This window comes from Saccopteryx bilineata, chromosome 9 (genome assembly GCF_036850765.1).
Source record: "Saccopteryx bilineata isolate mSacBil1 chromosome 9, mSacBil1_pri_phased_curated, whole genome shotgun sequence".
In the NCBI taxonomy this organism is placed as follows: Eukaryota; Metazoa; Chordata; class Mammalia; order Chiroptera; family Emballonuridae; genus Saccopteryx; species Saccopteryx bilineata.
Genome location: NC_089498.1, coordinates 23,618,660 through 23,635,159, shown reverse-complemented (window position 1 = coordinate 23,635,159; position 16,500 = coordinate 23,618,660). Strand labels below are relative to the sequence as shown.

The window sequence follows — 16,500 nt, the reverse complement described above, 5'->3', positions numbered from 1 at the left end:
GACCCCTTCCCCTCAGCTGGGGACCCAATCCTATGAGTACAAACTAATGAAAGATCAAAACCTGCCTGCCCTTTGGGTAGGTGGATCAGGGTCTCTTCCAGCAGACAGACTTAGGTTGGTGCATGTTTGTCACAACAAATCATCATTAATTTGAGCAAATGAATGCAGTCCATTAAAGGGCCAAGAGGAAGAGATCCTAGTGGGACCTCTTAGAAGCCCTCTGTTGTCAGCCAAGGGCCAGAGGCAAAGCACGCTGTTCTTAAAGCCACTGAACCACAGATCTGGGTCTTGCCACTTTACTCTGATTCATTTTCTATTAACGTTAGCACAAAGAGCTTCTGGGGGCCTGGCCATTGCTCCCAGGGCAGGAAAGGTGGCGTGTATAAAGCCAGACTGGACAAAAGGGGTGTACACCATGCCAGTGAACTCCAGAGGCTGGGAGCTACAGAGAGCGAGGGGAGTCAGGCAGATCAGCTGCTGGGGCAGCCCCAGTGGCCGTCTGGCCCCAGCCAAGGACTTGTCTCACAGGCGGAACGCACAAGGACAGCAAAGTGGAATTTCCCAGTTGCAGCATGAAAGAGAGCTTCTTCTTTGGAGGCCCTCCCCACAGCGCCCGCAATTAAAAACAAGTCCAACTTCCAGCGGCTTCCTAGGCCTTGGCTCCCCTGCCCCACCACCTACCTCAGCGGCCAATCAATTCCCCACTCCACCCGCCCCAACACAGGGCTCTTATGTAAACCCTGGGGAGGGAGGTGGGGGAGGCCAGGGTCTCATGGAAGAAGCCTCATGACTGCCCCCCCCAGTGGGCCCCCAGCCCATGCTTGTCCAACACCCACCTCATCGTAGGGCACCCCGCTCCCCAGGGAGGGTGCTGTGCCCCATCCACCATCCACTGGCCTGGCTGGGGTGGGAGCCCTTGAGTTCACAGCACAGCCCTTCGTTAAAAAGGAAGCATTCTCCGGCTGTCCTCTTTGCAAGGCGGCCGGGAGGAAGAGGAGGGGAAAGGCTCGGCTGATTAAGGCAAAGGCCGGCTGGCCAGAGGGCCGGCTTGGCCGGTAGAGCGGGGCGTCCTCAGCCTCGCTCCCTTCCCAGCACAGAAGCAGGCCTGTAAAGACCCCAGCTGTTGGATTATGCTGGAGTTCATATCACAGTTTATCAAAGAGGCAGCGTTTTCTCCCTCCCCGCCTTTTCTACTGAGGATAAGTGGGCCGGTTCATGGGGAAACAAGTCTGTGCTTGTCCCGCCGGCACTGGTGAGGGGGGTGGGAAGAGGCTGGAGGAGGGAAGTAAATGTACACAGACACCCACCCGGGGCAGAGTTGTTTTCATGGGGCCGGGCCGCTGGTGGGTGCCCCGGGTGCTGGGGCAGCAGGCCTGGTGCACCGGAGCCAGCTGTCGGCACAGAAGGTTCACTTATTCCACCCTCTCGAGTCTGGTTCTCCTCCCTACAGACCACCGTGGGAGGTCGAGGCCATATCATGAGGCGGACAACAGCTCTCGTTTATCAAGCTGTGCCCGCGCTATAACACACGAGGTCTTACGTAACCCTCTCTGCAATCGGCAGGCAGCACTAGCATCTTTGTCTTATGGGAAAAGCAAGCAGGCTTGGAAACAGGTTATGCAGTTTAAAACTGGAGGACCTGGGATTCGAACCCAAGTCTGTTTTACTTCAGAAACTCCCCTCTTAATTCTGCTCTGAGTGCCTGTGGGAGGCCCGAGTCCTACATGCCTGTGCAGTCCTGGGGACGGGGTGGGGGTGTAGGCAGGGCTAAGGGTGCCTGGCATCTGCCCCTTCTCAGCATCCCCTAACGCTGTCTTCATCTTCCAACTATACGTGGGCTCACGAGCAGGTCCCAGCAAGTCTGGCTGAGATGAGGTTTTGGAGCCAATGGCTTCCCCATACTCAGTATGTGTCTCCACTGTTATGTCCACCAGATAACAAGGTCATTTAAATCCAGAGAGAATGTTCAATCCACCCAGGGTCCTAGCTGGAGTTCGGGGCCCCCGACCCCCATAGAAGGGCAGCCTGGGAAAGCTGTGTGGGGGGAGAGGAAACATTCTAGGTCCTGAGAGAAATCAGGACTCTTCCTGAACACCAAGACTCCCACCAGATGTCTGCCTTCAAGAACTCCAGATGCCTCTGTCCTCGAGACAGCAGCCACTCCTGGACCCAGAGCTAAGCACTACTGCAGAAATGATGGCTTCTGACTCGTTCACCAGAAGAAGCTCTCCTTTTTTTCTCAATGACTGCTCTTGGGAGTTGAGAGCAGCAACTTAAGAGTTTGCGCAACACCTGGAGGGTTAAATCATTACTGTGTTTTTATCAGGCCCGTGGGCTTCATCTCAGCCGCCTGCATGGATCATTATCAGGCTCCTCTTCAAAGGCCTCAGCAGAAACCCAGGAAATGAGACGAGAAGCAAGCAGCAGGCTGACACCCCCAGAGCACATCCCCAGCACACTCTGATGAAGGGCCTCAGCCCCTGAGCACGGGAAGAGGGGGAAGCACATCTTCAAGGCTTCTCCCACATCTGACCTGGGCTGTGACCAGCCAGCCGGCCAGCGCGACCAGGCATGTTGGCTTACTGGGCAGCAGGTCCACAGAACCGGCACGGCCCAGAGGAAGCAGGGCCAGGTGGCTGTCAGCTGTATGTGTGCCTACAGGTACCGGTGCTGCTGGGAGTGGTGGCAGGCTGCACAAAGGAAGCAAAGGACTAAGAGGGACGCCACGTGTGAGGGGCCCAGTCACGGGGTTCCTTCTGTTTAGCCCCGGTTCTCTGTGGGACTGCCAGGGGCCAGGAGACCTCTGTGGCCTTGAGGGGTGGGGGCCAGCTTGATGCCCGTGAGGTCCCAGGGTGCCCCACGAAGGCGAACGGTCACCATGCTGGATATACGAGCCTTAGGTGGATCAGCCGGGAGGCGCTCCCTGAGAAGCTGGCCCCAAGTGGTCTTGGCTCTCAGGCTGTACGGGACCCACAAGACACCTGACTCTGCACTCCCACAGGAGGGATGAAGTGGCAGCTACAGAATCAGCAGAGCCTGGGGGTGGTGGTCTGAATCCCAGCTCCAACTAACCGGTACATGGCTTTCATCTCCCTTCTGCAAAATGAGGATCCTCATCAGGCCTGGGTGCCCAGGTGACACCACAGAGCAAGCGAAGCCTCACCACCCTGGAGGCTGTGAGGACAGTGAGCCCATGGTGCTGCACTTCTGCTCGGCGCAGCCTGGGGGCGCTGCTTCCTCCCCTGAGCTCCTGCTCCCCAAGCCAATGATGGGGTATGTGAGGCTGAGAGAGGGTGAAAGAGCCCATTACAACCTAGTTCTCCAGAGGGGAAACTAGCTATGAATGCCTTTCTCAAAGGCCTCTCTCTCCACTAGCTCCCTGAAAGTCTTCCAGGCAAAGAGGGCTCATCAGAGGGCTCACACCCCTGCGATTTGGGAAACCACATCAAGTTAGCTGTCACTCATGTGGGGAGAGTCCATCATTTTCCTGGTGGGGGGTCTCTTGTACCACATCTAGCCTCTACTTCAATTCCTGAGCGACTAACTTGACGAGTGACTAACTTGACGGGGTGAAGAACTGTGGTAAGCTTCTTCTTTAGGCCGAGGATAAGACTCCATTTCTGTCCCTCCTAACCTTGGTTCTCATTCAGGGTGATCTTGCTCCTGGGGACATTTGGAAATGTTTGAAGCCATTTTTAACTGTTCCAACTGGATGGGTGGGGTGCAACTGGCATCCAATGGGGAGGGGCAGGGATGCCGCTCAACATCCTACACTGCACAGGGCAGCCCCTGCCACGAGGCCCATCCAAACCCAGGGCCAGTGTGTGGTGACACCTTCTACCACCACAGGATGCCTTCGGTAGTCTAGACTGTCAGAAGCCCCTTCTTCCCAGCAGGCAGCAACTCTGTGGTCCTGTTCTTTGTCCTTCTGGCTAGGCAAGCCTGTACCTTCCTTCGACTTGATCCTTTCAATCCGTTGGCCTGTTCTCCAGGTCCCTCACCTCCACACTCAGCCCTCGAGCTCGGGCCCCGCGGCTCCCTCCCGTGCCTCCCAGGAGAACCTGTTAAGGCCTCATCTCTCCTCAGTGCCTCTGCCACCCCCCTTTCCTCTGCTTCTTCCTCCCTCCCGGGCCTTCTCAGTCCCCTTTCCTGGCTCCTTCCTTCCCCAACCTGTACACACTGGAGCTTCAGCTCAGGCCCCCTCCCTCTCTGCCCTCTTACAACTGTCTGTTCGTGTCCTCCAAGAATGAACACTCCACAAGCGCACCATTTAGAATGGTACCTTACACAGAATCAGTATTGTCAATACCTGTTGAATAAATGAGTGACTAAATGAATGACTATGCCACTAATTTCCAGATCTGTATCTCAGGCCTAGGCCCCTGCTTTGACAGACAGGTATAGCAAACTGCTTCTTCAACATCTGTCCTCTGATTTCCTCAAATGTGGCCCCTCCTCACTCCCTGCTCCTCCTCCAGGGCTCCCATCCCAGGGACTGCCACAATCATCCACCCCACAGACACACCAGAGTCCTGAGTGTCAATCCCAACTCCCCCTCCAATTGATTATACTTCCTACTCATTCTTGAATTCCCTCGCTCTTCCTATTCTCCAACAGTTGCCACCACCGCACACTTGGACAAGAGCCTCCCACACAGCCATCTTGCCCCTCCACGCATTCTCCCCGGCAGCACAGTAATCTTTAGAAACAGAAATCCAGTTGCACCATTTCCCTGCTCAAGCCCCGTCAGTGGTTTCCTGTGACCTGTAGGGAAGGTGCATGACCCTTAGTACGGCCCACCTAGCTGAGCCCTCTGCCCCTTGCCTCTGGTTTTCAGCAAAACGAACTCTCCATGCCTCTCCGTGCTGTGAAACCTCTGTACAGGCTGGGTGCTTTGCTGGGAATCCCCTTCAACTCCCACACCCCTCCCCCCAGTGGCCTCAGAAGCCTCCCTGGCTCCTGGGACCATGATAGTCTAGTCTGGTCCCAAGCACCCTGGATGGCTTTAATGATCCTCATTGCCCCAGGGGTTCTGACTTCAGTGATGGGGGAGGGCCAGTTGTCAACTGCCTTTTTAAGACTCCTTGGTGATCTAATGCACAGCCAGAGCCGAGAACTACTGCCACTCACTCTCAGTCTGGTGACAACTCCCACCTGGCTCTGCTGGGGAGTCTGGGGAAAATCTCTGTCCCATCTAGATTTTGTAGGTATGAAGACCACTCTTCTGGTAACCCTGCTCCTCGGAGCCGAGTAGGAGGCAAAGGGCCAGACCCGGCCATGCTACGGGGGACGACAGTTCTAGAGCCCTGAGCGACTGACGTTGCCGCCCAGGCACCGTCCAGGACTGGGCTCACACGACTCAGGTACCTGGCTCCACCAGAGCCACTCCTGCCAGCAGTTCTGGCCAAACCCTGTGCTGGTAGCGGGGCACTGAGCACAGCTCCGTCATGCTCCATCTGGCTCACCCACTTCCCTCCTTCAGGGCATTTAATAAGACAATATTCAACCTCAAAGGAAAACATTGTCTCATAAGCAAAAAACTAATTCCTTCGTTTGAAAACCGGCGACACTGACCTGCCTCATGAAAGTAGCACCAGCAACCCACTGGGAGCGGGGATACTTTCGTTTAAGAGCAAAGACGAAGGTCAGGAAAAGGAGACAAGTGACATGAAGGAGACCGGCGGATGCGACACCTGGCCTGGTGGCTGTGTGCGGGAGAAAGACGGGCCGAGCTGACCTGATGATGAAGGCGCCTCTGACATCCAGGAGCTTCCGTTCGCTGCTGAACCTCTGGAGCAGGTTGATCATGAACTTGTAAAAGTAGGAGTTCATGGTGGGAGTAGAAGGAGAACACTCTAAGCCTTTGGGACCTGCAGAGAAAGGGACAGCTAGGTTTCACTCTGACCACACGTCCACAGGGTAATAGGACCCCCCCCCCCCGCCAGAATGCTAGCTACTGTAAACATCAAAAAGGTGGTGGTGGGCTCTGTGTGGAACAAGCCGAGGGAAACTCTTCAATCAAGGGCCACGGCTGACAGCACACAAGCAAGGACTGCACAAGTAAGTTCAAGCAAACACGACCCTGCTTACTGCAAACATCCCTTACTTGTCCATCCCCCTAGCCAACTCCCGACCACTTGGTGAACACCATCTATGTGAGACCCTCTGCTAGGTGCTATGAAATATTTAGTTATTTATTTTATTATTTTTATTAAAGGACAGGGCCATTAATTAATTTAATTTTTAATTTTAGTGAGGAGTGGGGAGAGAGACAAGAACACTGAGCTGTTCCTGTATGTGCCCTGACCGGCAACCTCTGCACTTTGGATTGATGCTCTACCAACTGAGCTAGCCGGCCAGGGCTATTTAATTAGTTAATTAATTAATTAAGTCAGAGGAGGGGAGATAGTGAGACTACTGCATGTGCCCTGGCCGGGAACTACCCAGCAGCCCTGTCTGGGGCCAATGCTTGAGCACCAAGCTACTTTTAGCACCCAAGGCTGATGTGCTTGGACCAACCAAGCTATACTCAGCACCCAGGGCCACACTCAAACCAACTGAGTCACTGGCTGTGGGAGAGGAAGAGGGAGAGAAGGGGTAGAAGGAGTGGGGAGAAGCAGATTGTTGCTTCTCCTATATGCCCTCACTGGGAATTGAACCGGGACATCCATATGCGGGGTTGATGCTCTATCCACTGAGCCACTGGCTAAGGCCTTATTTTATTTTTAAATTAAATTTATTAGTTAATAAGATTACATAGGTTTCAGCTATAGATTTCTATGATACATGATCTGTATATTGCATTGTTTATAAAAACCAAATTTTTACTTATTACCTCAATAAATGAAACATGCTTGGCTTTAATTTGGCCAGCTGGCAAATGACAAGTCAAAGTGAAAAAGGGGAAAGACAAGCCCACAATCTCAGTGGTCAACAAAACTGGCATACCCTGTGAGGCAAAAGCCACAGTCCTTTCCCAGTGTGACTTGAAGTAAATTATGCCCACGCCCAGGAGACTAAGAGCACACCCTGACACAAGGTTTCCAAGTGTTTTCATCTGCACCCAATGTTCTGAAATCAGACCTTCTTCCTCATCTTCAGGCATAGATGCTCTTTTAGAGTCATACTCTGAAGACTTTCAAAGCCTCAAGTTGGCTTTAGAACCAACCAGACGCACCCTGGAGGTCTCCCTCCGATGTGCTCCAGCTGAAAACACACTGAGGGCAGATGCAGCACTCACCCCCCATGGTCCCCTGTGCAAGGCATCGTGCACAGAGGGAGGGCTGCCAGATGCATGGATGATCCGATGGAGTATCTTCACAAACCCCTTGGACTTCCCCTTCTCCTTATTTTATTTTTTCATTTATTTATTGATTTTTAGAAAGAGAGACGGAAATATCGATCTGTTCCTGTACATGTCCTGACCAGGAATCAAACTGGCAACCTCTGTGCACTGGGATGACGCTCTAACCAACTGAACTATCTGGCCTGGGTTCCCCCTTTCCTTTCTAACACATGCTCACTTCAATAGCACTGCTGGGAAGGGGTGTTACTGACAGTAGGAATGCACACTACATCTGCCCAAGGCAGTAATGGGGCATTGAGAAGTAAACAGCTTAACTGAGATATAATTCACATATCATAAATTTCTAAAGTGTGATGCAGTGGTTTCAGTATATTCACCAAGTTGTGCATCCATCACCACTAATTCTCTAACATTTTCATCACCTTCCAAAAGAAACCCTGTACCCATTAGCTGGCATTCTCCATTTTCCCCTCCAATAGCCACTATCAACTATTGATCCACTGTCTATATGGATTTGCTTATTCTGGACATTTCATATAAATGGAATCACATGGTATGTGGCCTCTTTTTCTTAGTATTTTTTCAAGGTTCATTTACTTTGCAGTGTGCATCAGTCTTGTATTTGTTTTTGTGGCTGAATTATATTCCATGATATGGATACACCAATATTGTATCCATTCATCAGCTTGTGGACCATTTGGTTGTTTTTACTTTTTTTTTTTTTTCCAGAGACAGAGAGAGAGTCAGAGAGAGGGATAGGGACAGACAGAGAGGAACAGAGAGAGATGAGAAGAATCAATCATTAGTTTTTCGTGTGACACCTTAGTTGTTCATTGATTGATTCCTCATATGTGCCTTGACCGTGGGCCTTCAGCAGACCGAGTAAACCCTTGCTCGAGCCAGTGACCTTGGGTCAAGCTGGTGAGCTTTGCTCAAACCAGATGAGCCCGCGCTCAAGCTGGCGACCTCAGGGTCTCGAACCTGGGTCCTCCGCATCCCAGTCCAACGCTTTATCCACTGTGCCATCACCTGGTCAGGCTTACTTTTTGGCTTTAAGAAAATGCTGCTATGAATACTCATATAGAAGGTATGTGAACATGTTTTCATTTCTCTTGGTTATATTCCCAGGAGGGGAATTTGTGGATCATATGGTCACTCTCTATGTTTGAACTTTTTTTTTTTTTTAACAGGGACAGAGAAAGAGTCAGAGTGAGGAATAGATAGGGACAGACAAATAGGAACAAAGAGAGATGAGAAGCATCAATCAGTTTTTTGTTGCGACACCTTAGTTGTTCATTGCTTTCTCATATGTGCCTTGACCACGGGCCTTCAGCAGACTGAGTAAACCCTTGCTCGAGCCAGCGACTGTGGGCCCACGCTGGTGAGCCTCGCTCAAACCAGATGAGTCCGTGCTCAAGCTGGCAAACTTGAACCTGAGTCCTCCGCATCCCAGTCCGATGCTCTATCCACTGCGCCACTGCCTGGTCAGGCTATGTTTGAACTTTTGAGGAACTACTAGACTGTTTTCCACAGTGGCTGCAACATGTTATAATCAGCAGTATATGCAAGTTCTCATTTCTCCATATCCTAGCCAACACTCTATTTTTGATTGTAGCCCCCCTAGTGGATGGGCATACTGTGGGTTTAATTTGCATTGCCCTAATGGTTAATGATGTTGGACATCTTTTCCTGTGCTTATTGGCTGTCTGTATATCTTTTTTTGAGAAATGTCTATTCAAATCCTGTACCTATTTTTAAATTGGGTTACCTTTTCATTGTTGAATTGTAGTTCTTTCTTTCTATATCAGCTGGCGACCGCAGGGTTCTGAACCCAAGACCTCAGCATCCCAGGTTGACGCTCTATCCACTGTGCCACCACAGGTCAGACTTTTTTTTTAAGCTCTTACATTTAGGTCTCCAATCCATTTACATTTTTGTATATGGCATGAAGTTTAATTATTTTATTTTTTTTGCACGTGGATGGATATCCAGTTGTCCCATATTTAAAAAACCTTTTGTAGATGCTTTATTTTTTTTATATTTTTTCAGCTTTGTTGAGATGTAACTAACATATAATATTGTACAAGTTTACCATATACCTGTTGATTTGATATACTTATATATTGCAAAATGATCACCACTATAGCATTAACACCTCTACCACCTCACATAATTACCATTCTTTTTTGTGGTAAGAACATTTAAGATCTACTCTGAGCAACTTTCAAGCATATAATACAGTATTATTAACTATAAAGACCATGCTGTATGTTAGACTCAGAAATTACTAATTTTTTAACTGGAAGTCTGGATCTCACAGAAGATGAGGGAGGAAGCAAGCAGAGTGGGTGACAGGCATCTGGGGCCATCACTTTCCAGGCTGGCCCCTCTCTGGCCCACTCATGAGTTCCTTCCCAGACCAGCGAGAAAGGGCCTCACACCAGCATGAAACAGGCACAATTTGGGGTCTCCGGGCATTAAGCTTGCCTGTGCGAGGGGATATAGCTCCCAGAAGCATCAGCCCAAAACCCAAACAAGAGCCATCCAGAGAACCAGAAGCAAGCCTACAGAGGAGCGTCGACCTGACGAGATGCTGGTGGCCAGGCAGCAGCAGCAAAGCCTTCTCCCAGTACCTGTCTTTGTGCTGAACTCAAACTTCTCTTAGGTCCTCATGAGGTCCTTCTGGGGAAGTGGGTGGGAACTGGAGCAGGCAGCTGTGAACTCTGGAAGGGTTTCTTATCAGGAGCCTTACTTCAAACTCCTGCCCCCTCTCCTCAGAAACTTCTAGATAGCCCATGCCCCGTGCAGGGGCTGGGTCTTGAGTGAGAAGCCCGTTCAAGGGTGAACCTCACGGAACTTGTTTGCAGTGTGTTGTTCTGGGTTCCTGCCCGAACAGCCTGGCCAGGGAGATCCCAAGTGACTCTGGAATGGCCCGGTCTCTGCTCCCTGGCCCAGTGGGGCTGTTTGCAGACTCGAGTGTTGCATTCTTACAGCTCGCATTCCCCAGGCCAGGCTGGAGCTGGTCTCTGCAGACGCGGCTGCGGATGTAGCCGTTGAGGTAGCCCGGCTGCCACTCGGCCCCTGCCTATCAACCCACACTGAGGACATGCACTGGTGCCTGTGGTGGCCCGGTGGAGGGCACGGGTCACCCCTACATGCCCACTGAAGGTGCGTATGGACTGGAAACCAGCTCACTGGGTACTTGTCTGAGAGGGCTCCCTGTGTCCCTGTCCCCTTCTTGTTTTTGTATGTGCAGCCCTGTCCCACCCCATTTCTAAGTCTAGGACCATTTAAGCTCCAAACTATTCCAAAGGTCAAAGGGGCCAATACAATGACCATATAGAAATCCTCCCCAACTGGGGCCCCAGTCTTTGTTCCCCAGTGGCTTGGGTGTCTTGGGCGGGCACTGGGGAGAGGTGCCAGGTGATCTGGCCTCCAAGGGGCAGCGGAAAGCACTGCGTGTTCAAGAGCTCAGCCTGGAATCCAACAGACCTGGGTTCAGATCAGATCTTTCCACCACTAACTGGCTGTGCAACTATGGCCAAGTCCGGGCCTCCGTTTCCTCATCTGTAGAGTGGGGGCAGTAAGATCCCTTAGGAAATGAGACAAAACATGCCAGGTACTGGGCTTGGGGCCCACCACATACTTCGTGCTCAATAAATGGAGCTGCTATTAGCAAACACGCCCTAACTCAGACCACTGAAAACTTCCCATTCTGAGTCTCGGAACAAAGGACCGAGGACTTTTTCTGACTGTTTTCAGATCTGGGAGGTAGGGAGGCTGCAAGGAGGAGAAGGGGTCACCTGCAACCCTACCAGTCCCACATTCAGGGAGGAAGGCCTACTACCTTGCAGCTGACAGGACGGCCAAAGATGGCAAAAGAGAAGGCATGAGGCTGCTCTGGACACACTCCTGGTCTCCTTAGCCACAGTGTCCTCTGGGCCACACAAGCAACTCTCCAAGTCCAGGTGTGCACGAGGGCCTCTGGAGCAGAAGCCCTTAGCGGGCGGGCAAAGGAGGCCCTTAGCGGGCGGGTGGAGGAAGGCAATCTGCAAGGAGCCAGGCAAGTGACTTGCATTCTCACAGTGTGGTGGCTGCTGGAAAAGCCTCTGCAGCTCAGTTCGCCCGCCATTCAAAGCCTACAGTGAGCAGGAGGCCGGCGCCTTCCCTGGGACCAGGCTGGCAGGAGGCCAGAGTGTGGAGGGGGCTCTGAGGGAGCTGTCTGAGCCCGGTCAGTGTGGGCCCACTGGTATCGGGCCGGGGCCTTCTGCCCTCCAGGCTGCCACACACCAGAGGGACCCTGGTCGGGGCGACTGCTCTCCAGGGCAGCGGCCTCTGCAGGAGAGCCAGGAGCTTTGTAAAGCTCAACGAGATCCCATCCCAACAGTACAGAGACATGTCTGGGCAGGCGGTCCACTCCTGGGGGGGTGGGGGGAGAGGAACACGGTTTGGGTGGGCTGGTCCAGGCTGGGGCCTGTCTCAGTGCTCCCCACAGACAGGGTACGGGCCTACCCAGTCTTTCCTAGCCTCGGCTTCCCATCCACCCCAGGCCCAGCTGGCTCAGGATGGAAGTGAGAGATGGCAGGGCTGCAAGTACAGGAGGAGATAGGGGAGAAGAAACAAACCCACTCCAGAACTCTCAACCGGGAATGACAGGCCTCTCTCACCTGGACTACCGTCTGCTCAACAGCAGCTTCCCGTGGGGCTCTCAGTGCGCCGCCCGCCACAGGCCGCTTCGCCCACTTCTGGCTGCTTGTCCACACACTTGACAAGCACGGCTGGGACTGGACCTCCTTTCTCAGCAACTCTGACAAAAGTCAACACTGCTGAGCTCTCCTGCTGGCCCATGGGGCCCTGGGCTGGGCACAGCTGGTCCATCAGGAAGGGGCACCCGCCACACTGCGCTGAGGGCCAGCTGAGGACTAAGAGGCTTCTACTCAGGTGACACTGACAGCACATTCTTCCAGCCCAGAGACAATGGGCAGCTGTCTGGCTGGAGCCCAGGAGCGAGGTGCCCACTGCCGGGCTGAGAAAGCAGGAGTTTCTATTCTCCAATCCTGCTGAGGACCATCCTGCAGCTGAATGTTGCTCACCTCGCATTTCTGGTTTGGAGAAGCGGGCCCTGGCAGGAAGCGCACGTGACTGCGGCTGGCCCGGGAGCAGACAGATGCTGTCGGGAGCGCTCCACGCACAGACCAGGCTGGTGGGGTGGGCGGCCAGGGAGCCAGCCCTGCAGATGTTGCTAAGTGGAACCTGATGTGGCGACATGAGAATCTGCAGAACGTCTCACAAACAACCTTCCCTGGGATGTTTTGGACTGAGTTTTGTGGCTATGACGTGAAGGAGCCTCACATGTCAGGATAAAAATAGCGTTGGCCTCAATACACAACGTGAGTTACAGTTCAACAAAACCAGATGGGAAAACATTAGCCGCCCAGCCCAGGCCCAGCAGGGTCCCTGCTTCACTCCCACCTTCTCGACTACCTCCCTGCCTGTCCCTCCAGAGGGTATCTATCTGGATCCACCACCTGAGAATGGGGGAAGGGCCACAGGAGCCGGAGGAGGTCCAAGTGCTGTGGCTAATTGGCAGGGCAGTCTTGAGGAAGTGACACCTTCTCTAGGGCGGTGGTTCCTGTCTGGGAGCCTCACAGGGATAAGGAGCTTAACGCATTCCTGCCACAGGAAGTGCTCAGAGGAGGGGCTGTGTGATTAGAAGGCTGGTTTGAAATCAAAGAGGACAGGTGGGGAGGGGCTAGCTTCCCTGGGAGAGGAGGCCAAGGGCTCCTGTGAAACAGGGTCTCAGAGGGGGTTGCGGGCTCTGTGGAATCTGAGCCTAAACCCCATAGCTGCATGGACAAAGGGTGGTTAAAATACTGTAGTAACAGCACCCTTAGGACCTGATCTAAAAGGTGGTTACTTTCTTTTCCATGGGCCAGCCCAGCTGAGGTCAGGGAGCCCTCTGCCCTGGGCAGCCACCCAAATCCAGGAGGTTTCCAGCTGTCTGGTTCAGAGCAAGAGATAAGCTAATGAGCCACAGTGGGCCCACGAGGAACTTGAAGCTGATAGGCAGTGGGGAGGGGCTATCCCAGGAGCAGGCAGCCCAGTGCCAAGGCCAGCGCTGGAGAGGTCAAGGAGGAAGGGCCTTCAGGTCGATCAACAGCAACGGGCCTGAGTTGGAGGGGGCTAGGCTGTCCACCTGGTGACCAGTAAAGTCCCGGGCAGCAATGCCAGGCAAGCCTCAGACCCAGCATTGGTGATGGAGCATCTGGTTCTGGTGTCCCTTCCTCCCATCATCATAATGAGCTATGAAGACACCACTGACTGATGCTGGAATTCAGAAACGAGTACAATAGGCCCCTGCGGTCGGAGCTGGTGCTTCTCAACCTGTGAGGAGCACACAAATCACCTGGTGATCTTGAGTCTGGGATGGGCCTAAGTGTCCCCATTTCTGATGACTTCCTGGGCAACACTGAGGCTGTACAACCTACACCTTGAGAAGCAAGGGTCTAAGAGGTCACGGTCAGGAGAAAATCAGACGTGAACCCCTGCACCTGTGCACATGCATGTGGATGGGAGGAACAAAGGCGGGAGAGGCGGCTGGCCTGGGTTCTCTAAACAGGGGTCTCCAAACTTTTTACACAGGGGCCAGTTCACTGTCCCTCAGATGGTTGGAGGGCCGCCACATACAGTGCTCCTCTCACTGACCACCAATGAAAGAGGTGCCCCTTCTGGAAGTGCGGCAGGGGGCTGGATAAATGGCCTCAGGGGGCTGCATGTGGCCCGTGGGCCGTAGTTTGCGGACGCCTATCCTCAAAACTGCACAGAGGGCACACCTGAGCAGGCCTGAAGCACACGTGAGCTCCTGTAGTAAGGATGGAGGCAAAGGTAGCACCTCACGCAGATCTGTCTTAGCCCCTTCCATTCAAGAGCTCAGAGCCCCCAAGCACCCCCTCATCCAATTTACAGAGAAGGGAGAGGTGGCAACAGAAAGGACACTTGCCCAAGGTCACAGGACAGGTGAGGCCAAAACAGACTGCGAACCTGGATCTTCCTGACCCAGCACCGGTGTCCTACGCTGCCTGAAGACAGGATGTGGGGAGAAGAGGCTCAAAGGGCCAGGGGCAAGGCTCTTGGGACCTGGACCCTGAATGGTGTGGTTGGAGGCGGCGAAGGATGCAGAAGGGCAAGAAATGAGTTGCTGAGGTGGCCTGAGGCCAGAATGGGGTCCCCGAAATCACTGTGAAAAGGAGGGCCACCTTCAAGAACTATCAGGCTGGATCATGACCCAGTACCGAGTCGGCTGACCTGGCTACCATTGCTCTGCTCCTCCCCTTGGGGGGTGGAAGCTCCCAGTGCTGGGCAAGGCTGGGGTTCACCTATGCTCCTGTCCTGAGTGTGGGGGTCAGCACCCAGGCCGGGTGTAGGTGGGTCCAACAATGGTGCTCTCCTCTCAGACGGCATGAGCTAATACACGGTGAGGAGCAGGGAGACCCCGGCACCTGGGAAGTGCTTAGACCAGTCCCTGATCCTACCAAGAGCGCCATTCATTATAGTCACTGTTATTACTGGAAAAAATGCCCAGGATTGCTTTCTAGGCAATTTCTAGAACTTTTTCCTGTGTTTGGCCACACCAGTCTAGGCTATAAGGTACAAAACCAAACCAGAACGCTTCATTTTTGCCCATGTTTTTAGAGCTGGGGCCCAACTCCACCTTGAACCAGAGAGCTCTGATGTAAGCAGTCTGATTCCCGCAAGGAGGGTCCCTGTGGCCAGAGGGAAGGACAGGGAAGACGGGGTTTCAGAAGCAAACATCAGTCCTAGGGTGACTTTTGGCCCCAGATTGCACACTACTGCTGTGCTTGGCCAAAGCTGCTCCCGCTCCTCAGCTGGGGTCCAGGCCCCAAGTGGGCCAGGCACTCTCTAATGGGAATGGTCCCAGAGGCCTCAGGTGCCTGCCAAGCCTTCTGTGCAGGCTCAGGGTCAGGCCCTGTGGGCCTGCTTGAGGGGGCTCATCATCTCATCTCCCCAGAGCCTGCCAGAGCCCTGGCTGACATCCCCGAAGAGAGACAGGCAGAGAAGGCACAAAAGTCGCCCAGTCTCAGGAGACCCAAGTGTTTTGTTTCATTTCACTAAATCCCAAATCTAGGCTCCCTCGGGGCTACCCCACCAGGCAGCTCCCCTTGACTGCCCCAGAGGTGGCCATGGCCCTCCTCCCAGCCTGAGGCTCTGCGAAGGTCATGAATGAAGGGAGAAACGACACCATCACCTCCACTCACACGGAGCTCTGCACTGGAAGGAGAGGTGTTTACGCTGGGGCAGGCGAGAGGAAAATCCCACGTGGGCAACCGCCTTGCAGGCCCCGGGGACCACAGCTGTGGCACAGCAACGCCCTGGCCATGTGACGGGCCTCGCCTCCCCCACTGCACTCAATCTGTACCACCTGACCTTACGGACCCAACACACAGGCCAGGCCATTTGATTCCCTAAGAACACCACTGATTTAATCTTTGCTCGTTCCCTGCCTCCTTCACTTTCCAGAAAGTTTCTTTACAGGGTGGGGTGATCTATCTTAAAGGGACACAGCACTGCAGTCTACTAGTTCTCAGAGGTGTGCCCTGGAGAGCCCGAGGAAAGCAGAATCCAAATAGAAAGAGGGGCTGGCCTTGCAGCCGCTGTCCACGTGCACAGCCAGATGGAAACAGAATGACCTCCTTGCTTGCAGGCCTTAAAGGCATGTGACAAAGAGCAGCCAGCAGAGGAACGAGGGCACACTTCCTGTGTTCCTGACCTAACAGCCACCTTCAATGACCCTGGTGCCTGGTGCGTGCCCTCCTTAAGGCAGCTGGGGCCTAACTCTGGCTTCTCATGCTCTTCTGTTACTGGTATGAACTTGACCTTGAACTTTCAAAAACCACAGACCCATTTGAAAAGTCCAGTGCCGGATGTGGGCACACATGCACGCGTGGTTCCCACACTCCTTGTGGAACCCAGAGGAGACCACTGTCTGGCTACCACTGCCCTGCTCCTCCCCTCGGTGCTGGAAGATTCCAGGGCTGGGCAAGGCTGGGCAAGTGCACACGAGTCTCAGGCTCAGAGCGTGTCATCCTCAGCGCCGTGAATTCTTGAAGCAGGAAGCATTACTGGCTGCAGGCACTTCCTTGGTGTTCTTTCCAGGATGGAATTTCTTCCCATCT

At 53.5% G+C, this 16,500-nt stretch overlaps 1 protein-coding gene across 1 annotated transcript in view; it reads right to left on the bottom strand.

Annotated features, from left to right (window-relative positions):
* Positions 1 to 16,500, bottom strand: part of VAC14 (VAC14 component of PIKFYVE complex) — a 99,507-nt gene that overhangs the window by 32,311 nt on the left and 50,696 nt on the right. The window contains exon 14 of the mRNA XM_066242654.1: positions 5,738 to 5,870. Coding sequence (XP_066098751.1) covers positions 5,738 to 5,870 — 133 coding nt within the window. The remainder of the gene's footprint in view (positions 1 to 5,737; positions 5,871 to 16,500) is intronic.